Below are 21,205 nucleotides of genomic sequence, written 5' to 3' on the forward strand. Positions count from 1 at the left end.
TGGTCTACTCCTGTTCCTTTCTCGTAGAGTCACACTGAGCAGAATAATGTGGCTGTCTCAGGCGGAATCCAGTCTGCCTAGTCCTTTTGGATCAGTGTTGGCTGAACAGAACTAGTCGGAGACAGGACTGAATCTGCAAACAACTGTTCTGGTGACAGGGATCTGCTCAACTCTCTATCAAAGACTGTGCACTAAGTGAATTACTGAAGGTCAGGGCAGTACTTCGCCACAGGAATAAGTGAAACTAGAAACGAGTTTGTGTGTGTGTGTGTGAGAAAGGAAGATATTGAATCTCTGAAAAGGAGGGACACGGGTGGATTTAAACACATCCCAGGTTTGGCTTTCTACTTGAGGGTTTTTGTTTAATGTGCAACATGATTCTCTTGTGTTTTCAAAGGCTCTGTTTTGTAACAACATACAGAGGCAGAAGGACTGAATCTCCAGCAGGTTCAGGGCAGGAGTGAGGATTGGCCAACCCAGCCAGGTTGTGTCAAACACAAACAGCCGGAATTACCTGCCCCAGCAAGGATTTCACCAAGGACTCTGTTGGTGCTGACCTTCAGAGTGCACACAGCACCTGAGAGAGAGGAGAGCGGCTCGACACGGCGACAAGCTGAGCGATGAGCTTCGCGGAGTTCTACTTTAACGTGGACAACGGTTACCTGGAGGGTTTGGTCAGAGGATTTAAAGGTGGGATCCTGAAGCAAGCGGATTTCCTCAACCTGGTGCAATGCCTCACTCTGGAAGGTGAGTTTTCCTGCTGCTTTCCACTCCACTGTCGCTGGGAGAGTTTGTCAGGCCGCCACGTTGGCGCCGGAGTGTCTGGTGGCACTTGTGGGCTGGCCCCCGCACATCCCTTTGTTAGTTATTCACGCAGACGGCGCATTTCACTGTATGTTTCAATGTACATGTGATAAATAAACGCACCTGAATCTGAAGGTGAGAATCACTTTCTCCAGCAAAGTAACTCTTTCCTCTATAGTTCTTCATCGGTGGATTAGCTTCTGAATGTTGGCGGCTATGAGAGGGAGAAGTGCCTGGGGCAGAATGGGGGGAATGTCGCAAGGGAGGACCCTATGGGCTGGACAGGAAAGCAGGGAGTGAGGAGGGCATGGATTATGCAAAGGGATGTAAGTAACCGGGCAAAGATGTGGCAGGTGAGGTATGAGGTTATCCACTTTAGAAAGAAGGACAGAAAAAAACAGAATATTTTTCAGACCAAGAAAGATGGTAGAATTCTACAGTCTAGGTGGATCTAGGAATTCAGTATTTTAAAAATAGCATACAGGGATTGGAAGAGAAATGGGAAGTTGGGTCTTTATGGATGAAGGGGAAGGATTGGGGAAAGTCTTGCTGTAGATGTACATTGGGGAGACAGCAATGGAAGGACTATTAACAGTTTTGGTCATCTTTCATAAAAAAGGATGTTCTTTGCATGGGAGACAGTTCAGTACATGCTTGTTGGTCAACCTCAGGATGAAAAGGTGCAGATTGGATGTATACTCGCTGGAGTCTGCAAGAGTAAAAGCTTATTTATACAGTACATATATTTTCATTAGATACAGCACAGAATAGGCCCTTCGAGACACTCAACCCAGCAATCCCTCGATGTGATCCTAGCCTAATCTCGGGACAATTTACAATGACCAATTAACCCATCAACTGGTACGTCTTTGGACTGTGGGAGGAAACCAGAGCACCCGGAGGAAACCCACATGGTCACAGGAAGTACACACAAACTCTTCACAGGCAGCAATGGTACTGGAAAGCTACCCTACCAATTATGAAATTTAATATTCTGAGGGAACTTAACATTGTGGGATATCTGAAGTTAGTCCTCACTTTAGAATAATAGATCACTATTTAAAATGAGTAAGTTTTTTGTCCCTCTCAGAGTTATGGATCTTTCGAATTCCTTATCCCAAAGAGCTGCAAAGCCTGACTCTTTAGTTATATTTGAGACAGAAGTGTTTGGTTTTTAGGGTAACCAGGAGTTAATGGTCAGCAGGCAGGAGTGGGAATGGAAAATAACAGTCAATCAGCAATGATCGAATAGAAAGGTGGAAGGGAATTAAGGAGGAACATGGCGTCTTCCCCGTGCTCTTCACGTTCTTGTTTTCTAACTGCTTTCTGGTGTGATACATGTTTAACATCACAGAGTCCCCAGGGGCTCAATGACATTATCCAAACACCACCACCAACATTGTGAGAGTCACTGGACAAGTTATGTAAATAGTGCTGTAAGTATGGCACCGACTAGGTGTCATGTAGCTCATGTCCTGATTCCAGCCCCCGTACCCCGTGTCTTTCCACTATTACACGTCAGGAGTACACTGAGTGAAGTTCCAACTTCAAAGGATGAACCCATCTGAGATGAAGTACTCAAATTTATTGGCACCCAAACCATATCCCATAGCCACTCTTCCAAAGTCCTTGGGACTTTTTCAACTTTCACCAATTTCTGCAGGACAGAGGCTTCTCAAATGACCTGACTTAAGGAAATCCAACTTTACACAAATTCTCCCATATATATTTTAATGTGTTTTTCAATCCAGCAATCATAATTAAATATTTCATGTTATTCATTATTGACTGGGTACGATATGTGCTAGGGCAATTATTCAATGGTATCTAAAGTTCAAATTAAATTTATTATCAAAGTACATATATGTCACCATATACAACCCCAAGATTTGTTTTCTTGTGAGCATACTCAATAAATCTATAGAATAATAATCACAATAGAATCAATGAAAGACCCTCCAACTTGAGTATTTGACCAGACTGTAGAAGACAACAAACTGTGCAAATACAAAAAAGAAAGAAACAATAGTAATAAATAAATAAACAATAAATAAAGAGAACATTAGATGAAGAATCCTTGAAAGTGAGTCCATTGGTTGTGGGAACATTTCAGTGATGGGGCAAGTGAAGTTGAGTGAAGTTATCCCCTTTTATTTAAGAGCCTGATGGTTGAAGGGTAGTAACTTCCTGGACCTGGTGAAGTGAGCTCTGAGGCTCCTGTACCTTCTAACTGATGGCAGTAGAGAGAAGAGAGCATGTCCTGGGTGGTGGAGATCCCTGATGATGGATGCTGCTTTCCTGTGATAGCGTTTCATGTAGATTTAAGCAAGCATACATGGAGCATTTATGTATGGGTTTCTATGGAAACAGGCATTTCTGACATGAAGAAATTGGCTTGTGGATAGGTATCCTGAAGTAACCTGGGACTGCCTGTAGATCTGTTTTGTATTGGGACTAATTAGTCCTTTAGTTCCTCATTCTCTACATCCCAACCATCTCCAGCAGGTTTTTAATATACACAAAATATTTGCATAATTTAGACCATAAGACCATAAAAATATAAGCAGAATTAGACCATTTGGCATCATCTGTACCACCATTTCATCAAGGGTGATCTATTTTCCTCTCAGCCCCAATCTCCTGCCTTCTCCCGGTATCCCTTCATATCCTGATCAATCAATCTATCAACCTCAGCCTTAAATATACATAAAGACTTGGCCTGCACAGCTGCCTGTGGCAATGAATTCCACAGATTCACCACTCTCTGGCTGAAGAAATTCTTCCTCATCTCTGTTCTGAAAGGTTGTCCCTCTATTCTGAGGCTCTGTCCTCTGGTCTTAGACTGTCGAACCATAGAAAACATCCTCTCCACATCCACTCTATCGAGGCCTTTCAACATTCAATAGGTTTCAATGAGGTCACCCCGCATTCTTCTGAATCCTAGTGAGTACAGGTCCAGAGGCTTCAAACGCTCCTCATATGACAAACCTTTTAATCCCGGAATCATTTTTGTGAACCTCCTTTGAATCCTCACCAATGTCAGCACATCCTTTCTTAAATAAAGGGCCCAAAACTGCTCACAGTACTCCAAGTGAGGCCTCACCCGTGCCTTATAAAGCCTCAACATTACATCCTTGCTTTTATACTCTAGTCCTCTTGAAATGAATTCTAACATTGCATTTGACTTCCTCACTGCCGACTCAACCTGCAAATTAACCTTTAGGGAATCCAGCATGAAGACTCCCAAGTCACTTTGCACCTCAGATTTTTGAAGCTTCTCTCTGTTCAGAAGATACTCTATGCTTTTATTTCTTCTACCAAGGTGCATGACCATACCATTTTTTCTGCAATGTCCTTATTCCATATTAGAAATCTTTCCTCCTCTTGTCTTTTTGGGAAACACATTTACTCTCATCGGTCATTTTCATTTTACAAAGTTCCCAAGGCATATGTCAAAGAGCAGAGGAGGTGTCCCCAAAGTTCTGGTCGATATTTAACCTGCAATCCATACCCTTAAAAATGTATGTCTGGTCATTATTGTACTCTCATGATAGGGTGAGTTTCCCCCAATACAATTGTGATCACATCATCATAGGTGAACGGTGGCCCATTGATTAGAAGCTGTTTTTTAAATAATCCAACGTCATGTAAAGGATTTTGAAATGCTAATCTTTAGTTTTACCTGGACTAATTGAGTCATTAAATAGAGGAGCCAAAATAAGTGCTTAATTCCTTGACCCAGCCCACCACTGAGCAAATTTACATGGGGCATTATCGCAGGAAAGCGGTATCCCATACCAAGGTCCCCCACCAAGCAGGGCACGGTCTCTCCTCACTGCTGCCATCGGGAAGGAGGTACAGGAGCCTCAGGGCTCATACCACCAGGTTTGGGAACAGTTATTACCCCTCAACCATCAGACTCTTGAACTAGTGGGGGATAACTTCACTCAACTTCACTCATCCCAACACTGAACTGTTTCCACAACCTATGGGCTCACTTTCAAGGACTCTTCATCTCATGTTCCCAATATTTATTGCTTATTTATTTATTTATTTATTTATCATTGTTATTTATTTATTTATTTGTATTTACTGTGAATGCCCACAGGAAAATGAATCTTATGGTTGTATATGGTGACATACAGACGTGGTGGTTGTCTACCGTATCTGACGATGACAGGAAACCTGTGTGGGAGAGTTTTTAAAGTGGAAAAGTCATTGCCCTGGGGCAGTTCCACTCTCTCAACCTTGGAAGTCCGGACCCAGTGGTACGAACAAGTGTCACAAACTGGGGTCTTTCTTGGTTGCAATGGATGACCAAGATGTCTTCTGTGCCTTGTCATGCCCTTTCCCCTCCACAAAGTGTCGCAGAACTACCTTCCTGGCCGTTGGATCCCACTGTAGATCTCATCTGCCCAGTCTGCGGGAGCAGACTTTGCAAGCTGGGACAGGCATGTCTCTATCTCACCAGGGTACGAGGCCTCACCTGGCTAGGCCGGCCTGTCGAAGCAGTGTACCAGGGTGTGGCCGCTGTCACATGCAGGCAGCTACTTGTAGCCACAGGTGAGAGCCAGGTGTCCAAAGGGGACCTATAAGATGAGTGAACTGTCCCGGAATGGACATGACAAGCCCCTTCATCAGAGGTGCTACCCCTCCCCGGACACCCCACACACACACACACCGACGCTGACTTTGATAATAAATTTACTTTGAGCTTTAAATCACAGATGTTCCGGTGTCAGTCTTGCTCTTAATTAAATTTCATCTGATGTTTAGTGTTTTGTGAATAGATTTGCTGTCTAATTGTCTTTCTGCAGACCTGAAGCTCCATCTCCAGAGCACAGATTATGGTAGCTTTTTGTCTAACGAGACTGGCCCTCTGACGGTGTCGGTGATTGACGACAAACTGAAACAGAAACTGCTGCTGGAATTTGTCTACCTGAGGAACCACGCATTGCCACCACTCAGCACCTTCCTGGATTACATCACGTTAGTAACCAGGACTTCGTACTGTTGTAATGCTAAAGGGTGCCTGAATAAATTGCAATTCATTACCCAGAAACGCAACGGTGGGCGAGCAAGTAATCAAAGATTAAAAACTTGCTTTATTTGTACATTGAAACATACCATTGCATCAAATCAAATCGGCGAGGCAGCCCGTGAGTGACGCCACGCTCCCAACGTAGCGTGCCTACAACTCCCGACCCTAACCCGTACATGTTGTGTATTTCATATTCCAGTTAGGTTTGAGTAATTTTGTCTCTGTATTGGTTGATTAAGCTTTCCAGTTCGTTTAAATGATTAATTACGGGCTATCTGTAAATACAGGCATCCATTAGTGTCGTGAGACCATGGATTTGCGCCTTGGAAGGTTTCCAGGGTGCAGGCCTGAGCAAGGTTGTATGGAAGACCAGCAGTTGCCCATGCTGCAAGTCTCCCCTCTCCATGACACCAATGTTGTCCAAGGGAAGGGCATTAGGACCCATACAGCTTGGCACCGGTGTCGTCACAGAGCAATGTGTGGTTAAGTGCCTTGCTCAAGGACACAACACACTGCCTCAGCTGAGGCTCGAACTAGCGACCTTCAGATCACTAGACTGACACCTTAACCACTTGGTCACGCGCCAACATCTGTAAATATACATTAATTGTATACGTCACCACGTGACACGTGTGCTAAGAGTAAACTCGAAGTTAAACCCGTATTTCATTTGAAATAGCTTAATGTTTTGAAGCTACGAAACATGACAGTACATTGTTGGAATGTGGGTGGAATCTAGAAAACCCACGTGGTCAGGGGGTGGGAGGGGGAAACGTACAAACTCCTTACAGACAGCAGTGGGAATTGATCTCCAATATACAGCTAGCACTGTAAAGCGTTGTGATAACCACTACACTATCACCTTGCCCTAAAGATTAATCAAAGAATAATTGTGCATCATTGACAGTCAGTAACTGGGCTACATCAGGCTGCACTGGACTAACTGTATTAGGCCCCCATTCATTTACACATACTAGGCTACAGCGCCAACTCTAAATGTTAGCTTCAAAACTCGTAATTCAGAGCTCAACTTAATGACAGTATTATTCAGAAGAGCCCAAGCAGTTCGCTCACTCATACCAACAATACGAGAAAGACAACTCAGATTCCTAGGACACATCATGCGGAAAGATGAACTAGAAAAACTCATACTCTCTGGAAAGATCGAGGGGAGCAAACCTAGAGGAAGACCTTGGCTTATGTACATCAAAAGCATAGCCAGGTGGCTACACATCGAGGAAATGGAAGTCATCCAAAAAACGAAGGATAGATCTATATGGGAAACCATGGTCACCAAAGTCCGCATCGGATATGGTACCTAGACAGACAGACTTTATGAAATGCTACAGAGTTCAGTGTAACACCTGCCCAGTGTAACACGTGCCTAATGTATCACGTTCCCCAATGTAACATGTGCCCAGTGTAACACGTGCCTAATGTAACATGTTCCCCAATGTAACATGTGCCCAGTGTAACACGCGCCCATTATTTTAAAGGTACAGCTACATGATTGACAACGTCATCCTGTTGATTACGGGCACATTGCGCCAGCGTCCGATCTCCGAACTCCTTCCCAAATGCCACCCCTTGGGCAGCTTTGAGCAGATGGAAGCTGTTCACATTGCCCAGACTCCTGCTGAACTCTACAATGCCATCCTGGTTGACACACCACTAGGTAAGGGAAGACCTGGTGTCCATTATAGAGGCCGCTGGAGTAGAAACAGGGCAGGCAGCAGAGGCAACGGTGTGGGGGTAAAGGCAGAGTTAGTATTTCAGATCAATAACCCTTCATCAGAACTGTGTGGAGAGTTTTGGAATTTAAGTAGGGGGACTAAAATTTAACACAACTTTTGGTTAAGAGCAATTAACTTATTTTTTCATAAGACCATGAGCCATAGGAGAAGAATTAGGCCATTCGGCCCATCGAGACTGCTCTGCCATTCCATCGTGGCTGATTTATTATCTCTTTCAACCTCATTCTTCTGCCTTCTCCCTGTATCCCTTCATGCCCTGATTAATCAAGAATCTATCAATGACATGGCTGTCTATGGCAGTTAATTCCACAGATTTACCACTCTCTGATTAAGGAAATTCCCCTTCATCTCTGTTCTAAAGGCACATCCTTCTATTCTCAAGCTGTGCCCTCTGGTCCTGGACTTTCCAGGCTCAACACTTCCGTTAGATCTTCATTGCCTACAATTCCCTGAGCTTTCAAAAATTCCTCGTCCTCCTTTTTAGTTATTCATGATGATCTAGCCTCTACATTTCTCCGAGGGGAAAGAATTCCAGAGATGCCCCAATCTCTGTGGAAAGGAATTTCTGTGTACCTCTGTCTTCATTGACCCACCCATTATCTAGAAAGTATGACCTTCCATTTGAAACTCCCCTGGTAGTGAAAATCTCTCGACATCTACCCTATCATTCCCTCTTAGGACCTTATGTTTCAACAAACTCACCCCTCATTCTTCGAAACTCCAAAGAATAGTTTCTCTTGATCGGACAGTCCTCTCATCCCAGGAATTGGACAGCCTTCGACATTGCCATATTATCTTATAGATCAGGGCACCAAAACTGTGCTCAGTACCCCAGCTGTGGCCTCACCAGCACCCAGTACAGTTGTAACAAAGATTTCCCTATTTCTAACCTCCAGCTGCTTTGCAGTAAAAACCACTCTGCCATCAGCCTTGCCATTGGTATTCTTTGTACTTCAAGTGCAAGAACGCCCGGATCCCTTTATACCTCACTCACCTGCACTCTCCCACCACACTGTGTAGATTTTTACTAATTTAAAGGCAATAATGGGAAACAAATTTCGGAATCAGACTCAGGTTTAATATCACTGACATACATTGTGAAATTTGTTGTTTTGTGACAGCAGTACAGTCCAATACATAACATATGCTACAATTTACAATATCTGCATACATATTCAGTATAGAATAGTACCACTACATATATACTGTACATTTTATATATACATATTTCTGATATATGTGTAGTGATTAATGATTCATGGACCATTCATAAATCTATTCTTGACATATCATTCTCCTTAGCCGTTAGAAATAATGGAAAGGGACACTCAGAATTACAAAACAATACTTCCACTATTAATTCATAAATTCATACCAAAATATTGTACAAATAACCTGAAAATAGTGAAAACGTGCTCTTTTTTCACTAATCTGATCATATCCAAGTTCTTCTCTCCATTAGTACATTAATTCGCAGTCTTAAAAATATTCTGAGCTCTGTGAAAACACTTCTTATTTGTCATTTGCAAGATGTACCTGCATCCTCACAGCTTTCAATTAAAATATCTTAACACTTCTCTCTGAGTCTATTCTCTCCTCGTTCCTTCCAATTGTTACCTACTTTGAGCAACAAGATTCTACCTTATCGGGAGGCTGAGGATCTGGCTCCATGCAGAAATTGCTGAACCTCTCTGTGTGACTGGTCAGAGCAATGGAACGGGTCTTTTGTCTTGTGTAGCTGGTCAGTGTTGGGGAATTGAGGCTCTTCCTGTGGTCAGTGTTTCTGATACTAAATGCACTTGTCATGTGACAATTTTTCTAGAGATGTCGGTATGGTTAACCCTGAACACAAATTTGGTAATTTTCAATTCTCAGCTTCCTTCTTTCAAGACTGCATCTCAGAGAACGACCTCGATGAAGTCAACATTGAAATATTACGAAACAAACTTTACAAGGTAATGGCAGGAGCATAAAGTTCGAAGTTGAAAGTAAATGTTATCGTCAAAGTACATATATGTCACCATACACAATCCTGAGATCCATTTTCTTGAAGGCATACTCAGCAAATCTATAGAATACAATGAAAGATCAACTAGAGTGCAGAAGACAGCAAGCTGTGCAAATGCAAAGATAAATAAATAGCAATAAGTAACGAGAACGTGAGATAAAAAGCCCTTAAAGTGGTTGTGGGAACATCTCAATGGATGGGCAAGTGAGTGTAGTTATCCCTTTTGTTCAAGAGCCTGATGGTTGAGGGGTAGTACCTGTTCCTGAACCTGGTGGTGTGAGTCCCGAGGCTCTTGTACCTTCTGCCTGCTGGCAGCAGTGAGAAAAGAGCATGAGCTGGGTGGTGGGGATTTCTAACGACGGATGCTGCTTTCCTACGACAACATTTCCTGTAAGATGTGCTCAGTGGCTGGGAGGGCTTTACCCGTGGTGTACCGGGCCATTTTGTAAGACTTTCCATTCAAGGGCATTGGTGTTTCCATACCAGGCCATGATGCAGCCAGTCAATACACTCTCCACTACACAAGTTTGTCAAAGTTTCAGATGTTGTGCAGAATCACCGCAGACTCTGAAGGTAGATTCCAGCATCTAACATCAATCTCTACCTGGTGTATGTTATTCTATTTAAACATCTTTTGACTCCTTTGAATAGGACACAGTCTGTTATTCACTCTAGGTCCCTATTATTCCATATAAAAGGGGGAACGCCCTCCCGCTCCCCCCCCATATAAAAACCTTCACATAAATCCAAGTTAAATTAATTTTATTTTCTCAATTTACTTGGGCATCACTAGACATCATCAATTATTTCCTCCTCATGAACCTCGGCTTTGCTTTTCAGGCGTATCTAGAATCATTTTACAATTTCTGTAAGGAGCAGGGCGGACAGACTGAGCAGGTGATGTGTCCCATTCTGGAGGTAGGAACATCAATCTCTTCTACTCGAATTGTCCAGCAGTCTGGCCTGGTGATCCTGAGTCCATTGGGACGGTTGTTAAGGTGTTGAGCCAAGTAGAGGCTTGAGTTTGAATGCAGTCGTGGGAAGCTCGGAGATGGCCTTTTTGGGGTGAAATCCATAAGTGGGTGTGGAGGTGACTTTTAAAGTTCTCCATGTCTCTCACTTGACTCAGCAGCAAATATTGCCTGACTCTGGGTCTATGTTTGGGGTTTGAGACAAAGACCAAACCAATAGATTGGCGGAACTTAATTAGGAGATAAGACAACTAATGAAAAAGTTCACCTGTGATCTTATTCAAAGAAGAGCAGACACCTCCTCTTCATTGGAGAGAAAACTCCACTTCTGGAAGACTTTGCCATGTAACATTGTTAATTATTGTGGTTAATATACCACGAGATGTAAGGAGGAGTCTACGAGAGGGCAGAGCCTCAGAATACGAGGACGTACCTTTAGGACAGAGACGAGAAGGAATTTCTTTAGCCAGAGGGTGGTGAATCTGTGACATTCATTGCCACGGATGGCCGTGCAGGCCGAGTTATTGGGTATAATGTAAGGCTCTTGATTAGTCAGGGAGTCATAGGTTACGGGGAGAAGGCAGGAGAATGGGGTTGAGGTGGATAATTAAAATAAGCTGAAGAATAAATTGCAGTGTAGCTATTTCATTTATTACAGAAGGGAATAGTATCACAGGATTGTTGGACATTGATGTTATTCCTGTATTCGAAAAGGAAGAGGGTACATCTTCAGGAAACTAAAGACCAGATGCTTGATAATTAATCTTTACTGAAAGATATGACAAAAAAGAAACTTATAAAGGGAAGAAAATGCGGTAGGGGTAATCAGTATGCAGTAATCTTTGACAAGTGCTGTCAGTATAGACTTCAAAAAAAAAAGATGCCCATGCTGAATTCTTTGAAGCAACCATTCGGATTAGGGTGAAGTAGTGGATGGAATCTTAGTGAATTTCCTAAAGATCTTCAATAGTTTACCAGAGAATAGACTCATAATGAGGGTAAGAGTATTAGCATGCACAAGGAGGTTGTTGATTGAGTTCCTCTCCGTGCCTCGTGGTACACCAGACAGCAACCTGGCTGTTTCTTTGGCATTTTTGTCTGTTTTTTTACGAGGCCGAGTTGCTAGCTCGACACTCAACCCAGCACGGACGGAAAGCGTGCAGGGAGCCAGCCGGATTCGAACCCAGGACCATTCGCCTCGAAGTCCGGTGTGGATGCCACTACACCACCGGCCAGCTGGGTTGCCTATTAAACAGAAAAGGAAGAATTCTCTGGAGATGCCAGAAGTACTGACTCACAATAAACAGTGCAGGACTCACTGGCTGTCAAGTACATAACAAAAAGGACCATGTCCTCTCATCCTGCTTTGACATTTAATGAGATTACCATTGATCTAGTGCCCCAGAACCACTTTCCAATCCAACCCCCATGTCCCCTATTGACCTCAACATCTAATCAGTGACTACTTTACTCTTCATTTACATTAACAATTTGAGCTCGGGAATCAGAAACTCAACTTGAAAATTTGCAGAGGACACTAAATTACCATTTGTGATTGCAACTAAGGAAAGATGTGACAAATTAAAAGCACGTTAATAAACTTGAGGGATGGATGATCAATTTACAAATGAACTGCAGTATAGATCTATTGTTCAGCAGAAAAAAGAGAAAGCTAAGCGTATTATATAATTGGTGAGAGACAGTGGTGCTCTGAGACACAGATGAATCTACATGATTCTCAAAAGGTTTGTGTGTAAGTACAGAAAATAATTGTAAAACTCACAGTCTAGTTTCTTTAATGTAAGTGGAACTCAATACTAAAGAAAATTATGTTCTTTTTTGTGTTTGTCCATCATCGTCGATGAGGACCTTGACACCATTATTGATGGTGTCGAGACTAGCGCGTGACTTGGATTTAAGTGAGGGAGAGTTGCACAGCGTCAGCCTCACTCTCTCTTCCCAATTCCCATCTGGATCCAGTGGCAAGACAGAGTCGAGACGGTTGGAGATGGGACTAGGCGCAGTGGATGACCAGGACGTCTTCTGTGTCTTGTCCTGCTGTACACATTCCACAACGCTTGCAGAGACTGCCTTCTTGACCGTTGGACCTTCCATTGGTCTCGTCCGCTCAGTCTGCTGGATTCTGTCGTCACATGCTGGGATAGACAACTCCCTATCTCACTGAGGGTTTGAGACCCAGCGGCTACCCTCACCTGGTTTAGTCGGCTTGTCAAAGTCGTTGCCCGGGGGGTGGCTGCTGTCGCATGCAAACAGCTACAGGGAGCCACAGGTGACAGCTGAGTGCCAGATGGGGACCAAAGGTGGACAAACCGCCTTGAAAAGGACGTGACATGTTCCCCCACCAGAGGTGCTACCCCTCCCTGACACCCCATACACTCCATGGTTATATTAGGTATTGGTGAGACCACATCTAGTAATGGTCGACTTATTATAGGATATTAGTGCTTTGGAAACAGTGCAAAGAAGTTTTACAAGACTGATACCTGGAATAAGCAGGTTGTTTATGAGGAAAGGGTGAGTAGACTAGGCTTGCATTCACTGGTTTAGAAAAGAAAGAGGTGTCTGGATTCAAATATTTAGGATCCCGAGAATGAAAGTAGGGATGGTGTTTACTTTGGTGAGATGATCTAGAACAAGGAATCATGGTTAAAAAATATGCAGATGTCTATTTTTGACAGAAATGAGATGGATTTTTTCTTTAAGAGGATTGTGAGTCTTGTGAAATTCTTCCTCAAAGGCCCATGAAAGCAGGGTCTTTTTTTAAAGCAGAGGAAAATAAATAAACTCTGCTATGGACAGTCTCGAGCCCGGCTACAAAAGGAGGAAGGATGGGCTTGGGGCTAGCAACCCCATCTCATAAAAACCCAGAGCTACGGAAACACCAACAGAACCTGCGAAGACCTCATTCCTGGGAGAGGAAGGATCTTCAATGGGCTACACCTTGAAAGATTGGAAGACTGAAAGTCCAGGACAGAGGACTCTGGCAAACTTCTGTCAGTGGCCTCTGCCCCAGTGGGTTTAAGAAGGGGAAGAAATGAAATACTCAATAAGCAAAGAGTTGAAGGGGTAGCAGGGGTTAAACCTGGTGAACTGTCTCTCTCACTTTCCACCTCCGATGTTTACGCCACCCTGAGCGTAATGTACGGAAGGCAGCTGGTCCGTTTGGAATACCTGGCCGTATGCTCAGAGTCTGTACAGGGCAGTTGGCTGGGGTCTTCATGGACATTTTTAATCTGTCCCTGGCCCAGGCAGTTGTCCCCACAAGCTTCAAGATCGCCACCATCGTGCCAGTGCTGAAGCATTCCACTGCCACGGGCCTGAATGACTTCCGCCCAGTTGCACTCACCCCCATCACTGCAAAGTGCTTTGAGAGACTGCTTCTATCACATCTGAAATCCGGTCTGCCCACTACCCTGGACCCCCATCAATTTGCCTATCGCACCAACAGGTCAACAGAGGACGCCATCACCACGGCACTTCACTCTGCCCTGACCCACCTGGACAGCCCCAACTCTTACGTCAGAATGCTGTTCATTGACTTTAGTTCAGCATTCAATACTGTGATCCCCTCCAAGCTGATCGCCAAACTTCGCCAGCTTGGTATCAGCTCATCCCTCTGCAATTCGACCTTGGACTTTCTGACTGACAGACCCAAATCAGTTAAGTTGGACAACCTCTCCTCCTCCACTCTCACCCCGAACACCGACATGCCTCCAGGCTGTGCGCTGAGCCCTCTTCTGTACTCCCTTTTCACCTATGACTGCATTCCTGTACATGGTTCTAACTCCATAATCAAGTTCGCAGACGACACCACAGTGGTTGGCCTGATCAGGGGGGATGATGAGACGGCCTACAGGGAGGAGGTCCAGCACCTGGCCACGTGTTGTGCCAACAACAACCTGGCCCTTAACACCCAGAAGACCAAGGAGATCATTGTGGACTTCAGGCATGCCAGGAGTCACACTCACGTCCCCATCTACATCAATGGAGCTGTAGTGGAGCGTGTATCAAGCTTCAAATTCCTTGGTGTCCACATTTCCGAGGCTCTCACCTGGTCCCTGAACTCCTCTAACCTGATCAAAAAGGCACAACAGCACCTTTATTTCCTGCGTAGCATCAAGAAACCTCACCTCTGTCCCAGGATACCAACAGACTTTTACCGCTGTACCATTGAGAGCATACTCACCAACTGCATCTCAGTGTGGTATGGCAATTGTCCCATATCGGACCGCAAAGCACTCCAGCGTGTGGTGAAAACTGCCCAGTGGATTATTGGCACCCAATTGCCCACCATTGGGAACATCTACCATAAACGCTGCCTGGGCAGGGCGAAAAGCATTATCAGGATGCATCTCACCCTAACGATGGACTTTTTACTCTCCTCTCATCTGGTAGGCATTACAGGAGCCTCCGCTCCCACACCAGCAGGCACAGGAAGAGCTTCTTCCCTGAGGCTGTGACCCTGCTGAACCTCTCATCACAGCGCTAAGCAGTATTGCACCCATATTGTACTGTCTCAGTACTTTTATATTTGTGTGCTGTAGCCCTTTTTTATTCGCAGTTATTTTGTAAATAACACTATTCTTTGCATTTCTGGTCAGATGCATTTCATTGGCTTTGTATCTGTACTCGGCACAATGACAATAAAGTTGTATCTAATCTAATCTAAAAAAAAGAGGTTACCCACAGTTCAGACACAATCATACTGAGTGACTGTGAATGACAACAGGCTTCAAGAGTCAAATGGCCCACACCTGCTCCTGATTCATCAGATGAAATCATTCAAATTAATTATGAATAACAGCCCACAAAGAGCAAACAAAACCACAGGGATACCTATAGTGGTAGAACTGGGAACAGATCATTTGGCTTGGTTTGGTAATGTAACAGGTTCTGTGCACTTTCAGGTACAGAACTGGTGAAATTGCAAAGAAGATTTGCTTTTCACAATGATATCAAAGGATTTACTGGGGTAGATTTAGAAGGCAGTACCCAACGATGTAGGTTAAAGAACTTGGCAGGATCTTGTTTATCCGGAAAGTGGTGAGCGTGTGGGAATCACAGTCGAAAAGGGTGGGCTGAGGTGAATAATGCCGTTGCGTAATTGGAAATGCAAGAAGAGTGTGGGTGGGAATGGATTGCTGTTGGTGGTTGAAGTTAGAATGAGGCTTTATGTGGGGCAGAGACACTGGGACAGAGCAGCATTTCAGCGCTGTGCTTTCCGCGAGGGATTCTGAGGGCCTCTCTGTGGGTGGTGTCTCCTTCTGGGCCTCCGCCTTACTCCCCAGTAACTTCTCCCTGTAGTTTGAGGCTGACCGCCGTGCGTTTATCATCACCCTGAACTCCTTTGGGACGGAACTGAGCAGAGAGGACCGATCTGCGCTGTACCCATGCTGCGGCCGACTGCACCCTGACGGTCTAACCCTCCTGTCCAACGCAGAAGATTTTGAGCATGTGCGTGCAGTAGCTGCATATTACGTGGTAAGTTCTCTTCCTGAAGCTTCTCATTGACCCCACTAACAATACGCTATACTTACATTTCAGGCTATGAGTGCTGAAAAGTGTTGAGCTGAAGAAGAGGGTTAATGCTTAGTCAAAGACTCATAGCTTCTTGATCTCTTTATGTGGCTGAAAGATTGGTCTTTAATTTCAGTGGAAGTTGAGGGAAATACCCAGAGAGAGTCACCAAGACGATGAAAGGATCTCACTGGCCAGGGAGTGAAAGAGTTGCTCTTCTTAATGGCTGGAGAAGTGTTCTGATGAAGAGCCTTGGCCCAACGCGTTGACTCTATTCCACTCCATGGATGCTGCCTGACCTGCTGAGTTCCTCCAGCATTTTGTCTGTTACAAGGAGGAGACTCTGGCCAAAAAAAAACTTTAAAACACAATAGATTCTGCAGATGTGCACACCCTGAGCAAAATACACAAATTGTTGGAGAAACTCAGCATGTCGGGCAGTAATTTATGGAGGGGAGTAATCAGTTGATATTTCAGGCTGCAGAGTCCCTCCTCTTGGCATAAAAATATGACTTTTTACTCCTCTCCATAGATGCTGCCTGACTTGCGTATGAAATTTTGTGTGTATGAAACTTGCAAAATTTTACTCCCCTTCAGCTAAGACCACTAAAAGCCCACTCCTCCCCCCCACCTCCTCAAGCACACACTGACCAGTACTGTATCCATGCCATGCAATCTGCCTTCAAGTTTCCTCCCAAATTTCAATGGTCTCACATCCGTGATGATTGACAATCACTGTCAATGGGTGTGATCCCAAACCCATGTGTCCAGTCACCTCAAATAATACCAACTTCTGACTTCTTCCTTCCTCTATGTCAACAGGAGTATAGATACTTGTTTGAAAATGCAGGGAAGGATTCTGATGAGAAGACGCTTGAGGACAAGTTCTTTGAATATGAGGTAAAGGCTACTCCTCCACTTGGTCAAAGATCCTTCTTATCCCCTCAGGCCACCGTCCACGCTCGTCCCTGACCTCCATTTTACTCCTCCTGATCCTCTACGCACTATCAACTTTCATCCTTTCTTACCTCTGCTACCCCAGGCCTCCTACTCACCCCATCTCATCTACTTGGAACGTAGTGCCCTGCCTTAAGACATAGGGGCAGAGTTCAGCCTGTCAAGTCTGCTCTGTAATCCTGCAGCGTTTCCTCCACAACTCCCCCACACAGTCACCCTACCACCGACCCCTTTTCTCACCCCATCTCCCTACTTCCGTCTCCTCAAAATGCTCTTCGTCCTACGTAGGACTCATTAACCAATGTCCTACAACCTCTCCCTGTCCCGCTCGTTTCACCTTTCCCTTTTATTCCTCTTTCCCCTGGTTCCTGCACGCACTCTTCTCCGCCATGCCTGCCCAACCCCTGCCTAACACCATCAACCATCGTCCCAGTTTAATTAAGTTCAAGTTTAATCACTCATCCCTGCATGAATGCAGCCGAAAGAACCAGCGATCCTCTGGGGCCAAAGTGAAAAACATATTACCAACAGCACACAGCACAAATGGATGTAATTTCAGAAAAACATGCAGTTCTAAAGAGAAAAAAAATAATAATGCTGTGTTTAGGCCTGGGCACATTTTATTGTTATTTATTTGGAAATACAGAGCAGAACAGACCCTTGCAGCCCTTCGAGCTGTGCCACTCACAACCCCAGATTTAATCCTAGCTTAATCAAGGGACAATTACAATGACCAATTAACCTACCAACCGATACATGTTTGGACTGTGGGAGGAAACCAGAGCACCCGGAGGAAACCCACGTGGTCACGGGGAGACCGTACAAGCTCCTTCCAGAGGGCGCTGGGACTGAACGCCAATCTCCGACGCCCCGAGATGGGATAGCATCACGCTAATTGTGTTTTGAACCTGTAACATTTGAGCTGGTCCTAGATTCGCACGTTTGTTCAATTTGGGCGTATCTCCTGGGCAGGACGCAGTGCAGGGCAGAGGGTTGAGGCCGTGAGCCGGTTCAGAACGACGGGGGCGTGGAGCTGCCATTGCTGGTTAGAGATTCTGGCTGAGGATAACGAGGCGAACGGTCTAACGCTTTCACGCTCACACTCCGCAGGTGAAGCTGAACGTGCTGGCGTTTGACAGCCAGTTCCACTTCGGCGTGTTTCACGCTTACATGAAGCTGAAGGAGCAGGAGTGCCGGAACATAGTGTGGATCGCAGAGTGTATCGCTCAGAGGCACCGTGCCCGCATCGACAGCTACATCCCGATACTCTAAACGCACAGCCACGTTCACATCAGCAGTGCGAATGTCACCAACTCCTGCAGCGTGTACCAAGCGGCTGAACTTCAATAACCAGCCCGCCCGAGGAACCACCACCCCAATAAACCTCAACTAATTTGCTTTTTTGCTCATTGTATAATTTGTCGTCAGTAATCAGCCTTCAGTCATTAGCCGGCTTCCATGGTCTATCCGGTGAAAATGGTTCCCAATAGAAGAACAAGCATTAATGTGATCGGACTCGTGTGATCCTAGTAATAAACTGTCTGGGTTATTGTATTCTGCAGTTTCACGCCAATCAGAATGATTTATTTGACCGGATTCCACGCTGCTACTGGTATTCAGCTAAAGGTGAGAGTAAATCCTTGTGCCAAACCATTTTAAAAAAATCATAACTACTTTTCAGAATCAGAATCGGGTTTAATATCATTTGCATATGTCATGAAATTGGTTGTTCTGTGGCAGTAGTACATTGCAATACATAATAAAATCTGTAAATTACAATAAGAAGTATATATTTAAAAATTAAAATAAATAAGCAGTGTAAAAAGAGAGAGAAGAAGTATTGAGGTAGAGTTCGTGGGTCCATTTTAGAAATCTGATGGAGGGGAAGGAGCTGTTCCTGAATCGTTGAGTGTGGGTCTTCAGGCTCCTGTACCTTGGCCCTGACGGTAGCAGTGAGAAGAGGGCTTGGGGGGTTCTTAATGATGGATGCCAGCTTTGTGAGGCACTGCCTTGTAACGGTGTCCTCGTTGCTGGGGAGGCGAGTATCCATGATGGAACTGGCTTGAGTTTCTTTTCTGAATTCTCTGTAAAGGAACATATAATATGTCTATGTCACAATGGTAGTGTCTCAACTCGTCGGGGTCTGCTCTTCGTGAGAGTCACATTGCTTGATCCCACTATATATTGTGCCCCACTGATACTGCGTAATGTGATTGTCTGCGTCAAGATCAAGATCAAGATAGGACGTCATTCTTCATGTTCTAACAATGCATGAAAAACAGGCTCTTCATTGTCAAGAAAATGGGTCTGTTATACCGTGCCAAAGCAGATAACAGACAGTCCCTTTGCAGGATAACGAACAGACCCATTGCGGGATAATGGACAGTCCCATTGCAGGATAACGGATAGTCCCATTGCAGGATAACGGATAGTCCCATTGCAGGATAACGGACAGTCCCATTGCAGGATAATGGACAGTCCCTTTGCGGGATAACGAACAGACCCATTGCGGGATAACGGACAGTCCCATTGCAGGATAACGGATAGTCCCATTGCAGGATAACGGACAGTCCCATTGCAGGATAACGGACAGTCCCATTGCAGGATAACGGACAGACCCATTGCAGGATAACGGACAGTCCCATTGCAGGATAACGGACAGACCCATTGCAGGATAACGGACAGACCCATTGCAGGATAACGGACAGTCCCATTGCAGGATAACGAACAGACCCATTGTGAGATAACAGACAGTCCCACTGCAGGATAACAAGCAGACCCATTGCAGGATAACGGACAGTCCCATTGCAGGATAACGGACAGTCCTACTGCAGGATAACGGACAGACCCATTGCAGGATAACGGACAGTCCCACTGCAGGATAACGGACAGTCCCACTGCAGGATAACGGACAGACCCATTGCAGGATAACGGACAGTCCCACTGCAGGATAACGGACAGACCCACTGCAGGATAATGGACAGACCCATTGCAGGATAACGGACAGTCCCACTGCAGGATAACGGACAGTCCCATTGCAGGATAACTGACAGTCCCACTGCAGGATAACAAGCAGACCCATTGCGGGATAACGGACAGACCCACAGCAGCATAACAGACAGTCCCATTGCGGGATAACGGACAGACCCATTGTGGGATAACAAGCAGTCCCATTGCAGGATAACGGACAGTCCCATTGCAGGATAATGGACAGTCCCATTGCAGGATAATGGACAGTCCCATTGCAGGATAACGGACAGTCCCACTGCAGGATAACGGACAGACCCATCGCAGGATAACGGACAGTCCCACTGCAGGATAACAAGCAGTCCCATTGCAGGATAACGGACAGTCCCATTGCAGGATAATGGACAGTCCCATTGCAGGATAATGGACAGTCCCATTGCAGGATAATGGACAGTCCCATTGCAGGATAATGGACAGTCCCATTGCGGGATAACGGACAGTCCCACTGCGGGATAACGGACAGTCCCACTGCGGGATAACGGACAGTCCCACTGCGGGATAACGGACAGTCCCATTGCGGGATAACGGACAGACCCATTGCAGGATATCGGACAGACCTATTGCAGGATAACAGACAGACCCATGCAGGATAACGGACAGACCCATTGCAGGATAACGGACAGTCCCATTGCGGGATAACGGACAGACCCATTGTGGGATAACAAGCAGTCCCATTGCAGGATAATGGACGGTCCCATTGCAGGATAACGGACGGTCCCATTGCAGGATAACAGACAGTCCCATTGCAGGATAACGGACAGACCCATTGCAGGATAACGGACAGTCCCACTGCAGGATAACGGACAGACCCATCGCAGGATAACGGACAGTCCCACTGCAGGATAACGGACAGACCCATTGCGGGATAACGGACAGACCCATTGTGGGATAACGGACAGTCCCATTGCAGGATAACGGACAGTCCCATTGCGGGATAATGGACAGACCCATTGTGGGATAACAAGCAGTCCCATTGCAGGATAACGGACGGTCCCATTGCAGGATAACGGACAGTCCCATTGCAGGATAACGAACAGTCCCATTGCAGGATAACGGACAGACCCATTGTGGGATAACAAGCAGTCCCATTGCAGGATAACGGACG

General features: G+C 45.2%; 1 protein-coding gene across 1 annotated transcript; it reads left to right on the forward strand.

Annotated features, from left to right (window-relative positions):
• Positions 1-403: 403 nt before the first annotated feature.
• On the forward strand, positions 404-18,905 carry LOC134338058 (V-type proton ATPase subunit d 2-like). The gene is made up of 8 exons (XM_063033587.1): positions 404-747; positions 5,622-5,793; positions 7,342-7,520; positions 9,475-9,554; positions 10,448-10,525; positions 15,904-16,080; positions 16,939-17,016; positions 18,184-18,905. Exons 1-8 carry the CDS (start codon positions 621-623, stop codon positions 18,343-18,345), a joined length of 1,053 nt encoding a protein of 350 aa, XP_062889657.1. The 5' UTR covers positions 404-620; the 3' UTR covers positions 18,346-18,905.
• The last annotated feature ends 2,300 nt before the right edge of the window (positions 18,906-21,205 follow it).

This window comes from Mobula hypostoma, chromosome 26, assembly GCF_963921235.1.
Source record: "Mobula hypostoma chromosome 26, sMobHyp1.1, whole genome shotgun sequence".
Taxonomy (NCBI): domain Eukaryota; kingdom Metazoa; phylum Chordata; class Chondrichthyes; order Myliobatiformes; family Myliobatidae; genus Mobula; species Mobula hypostoma.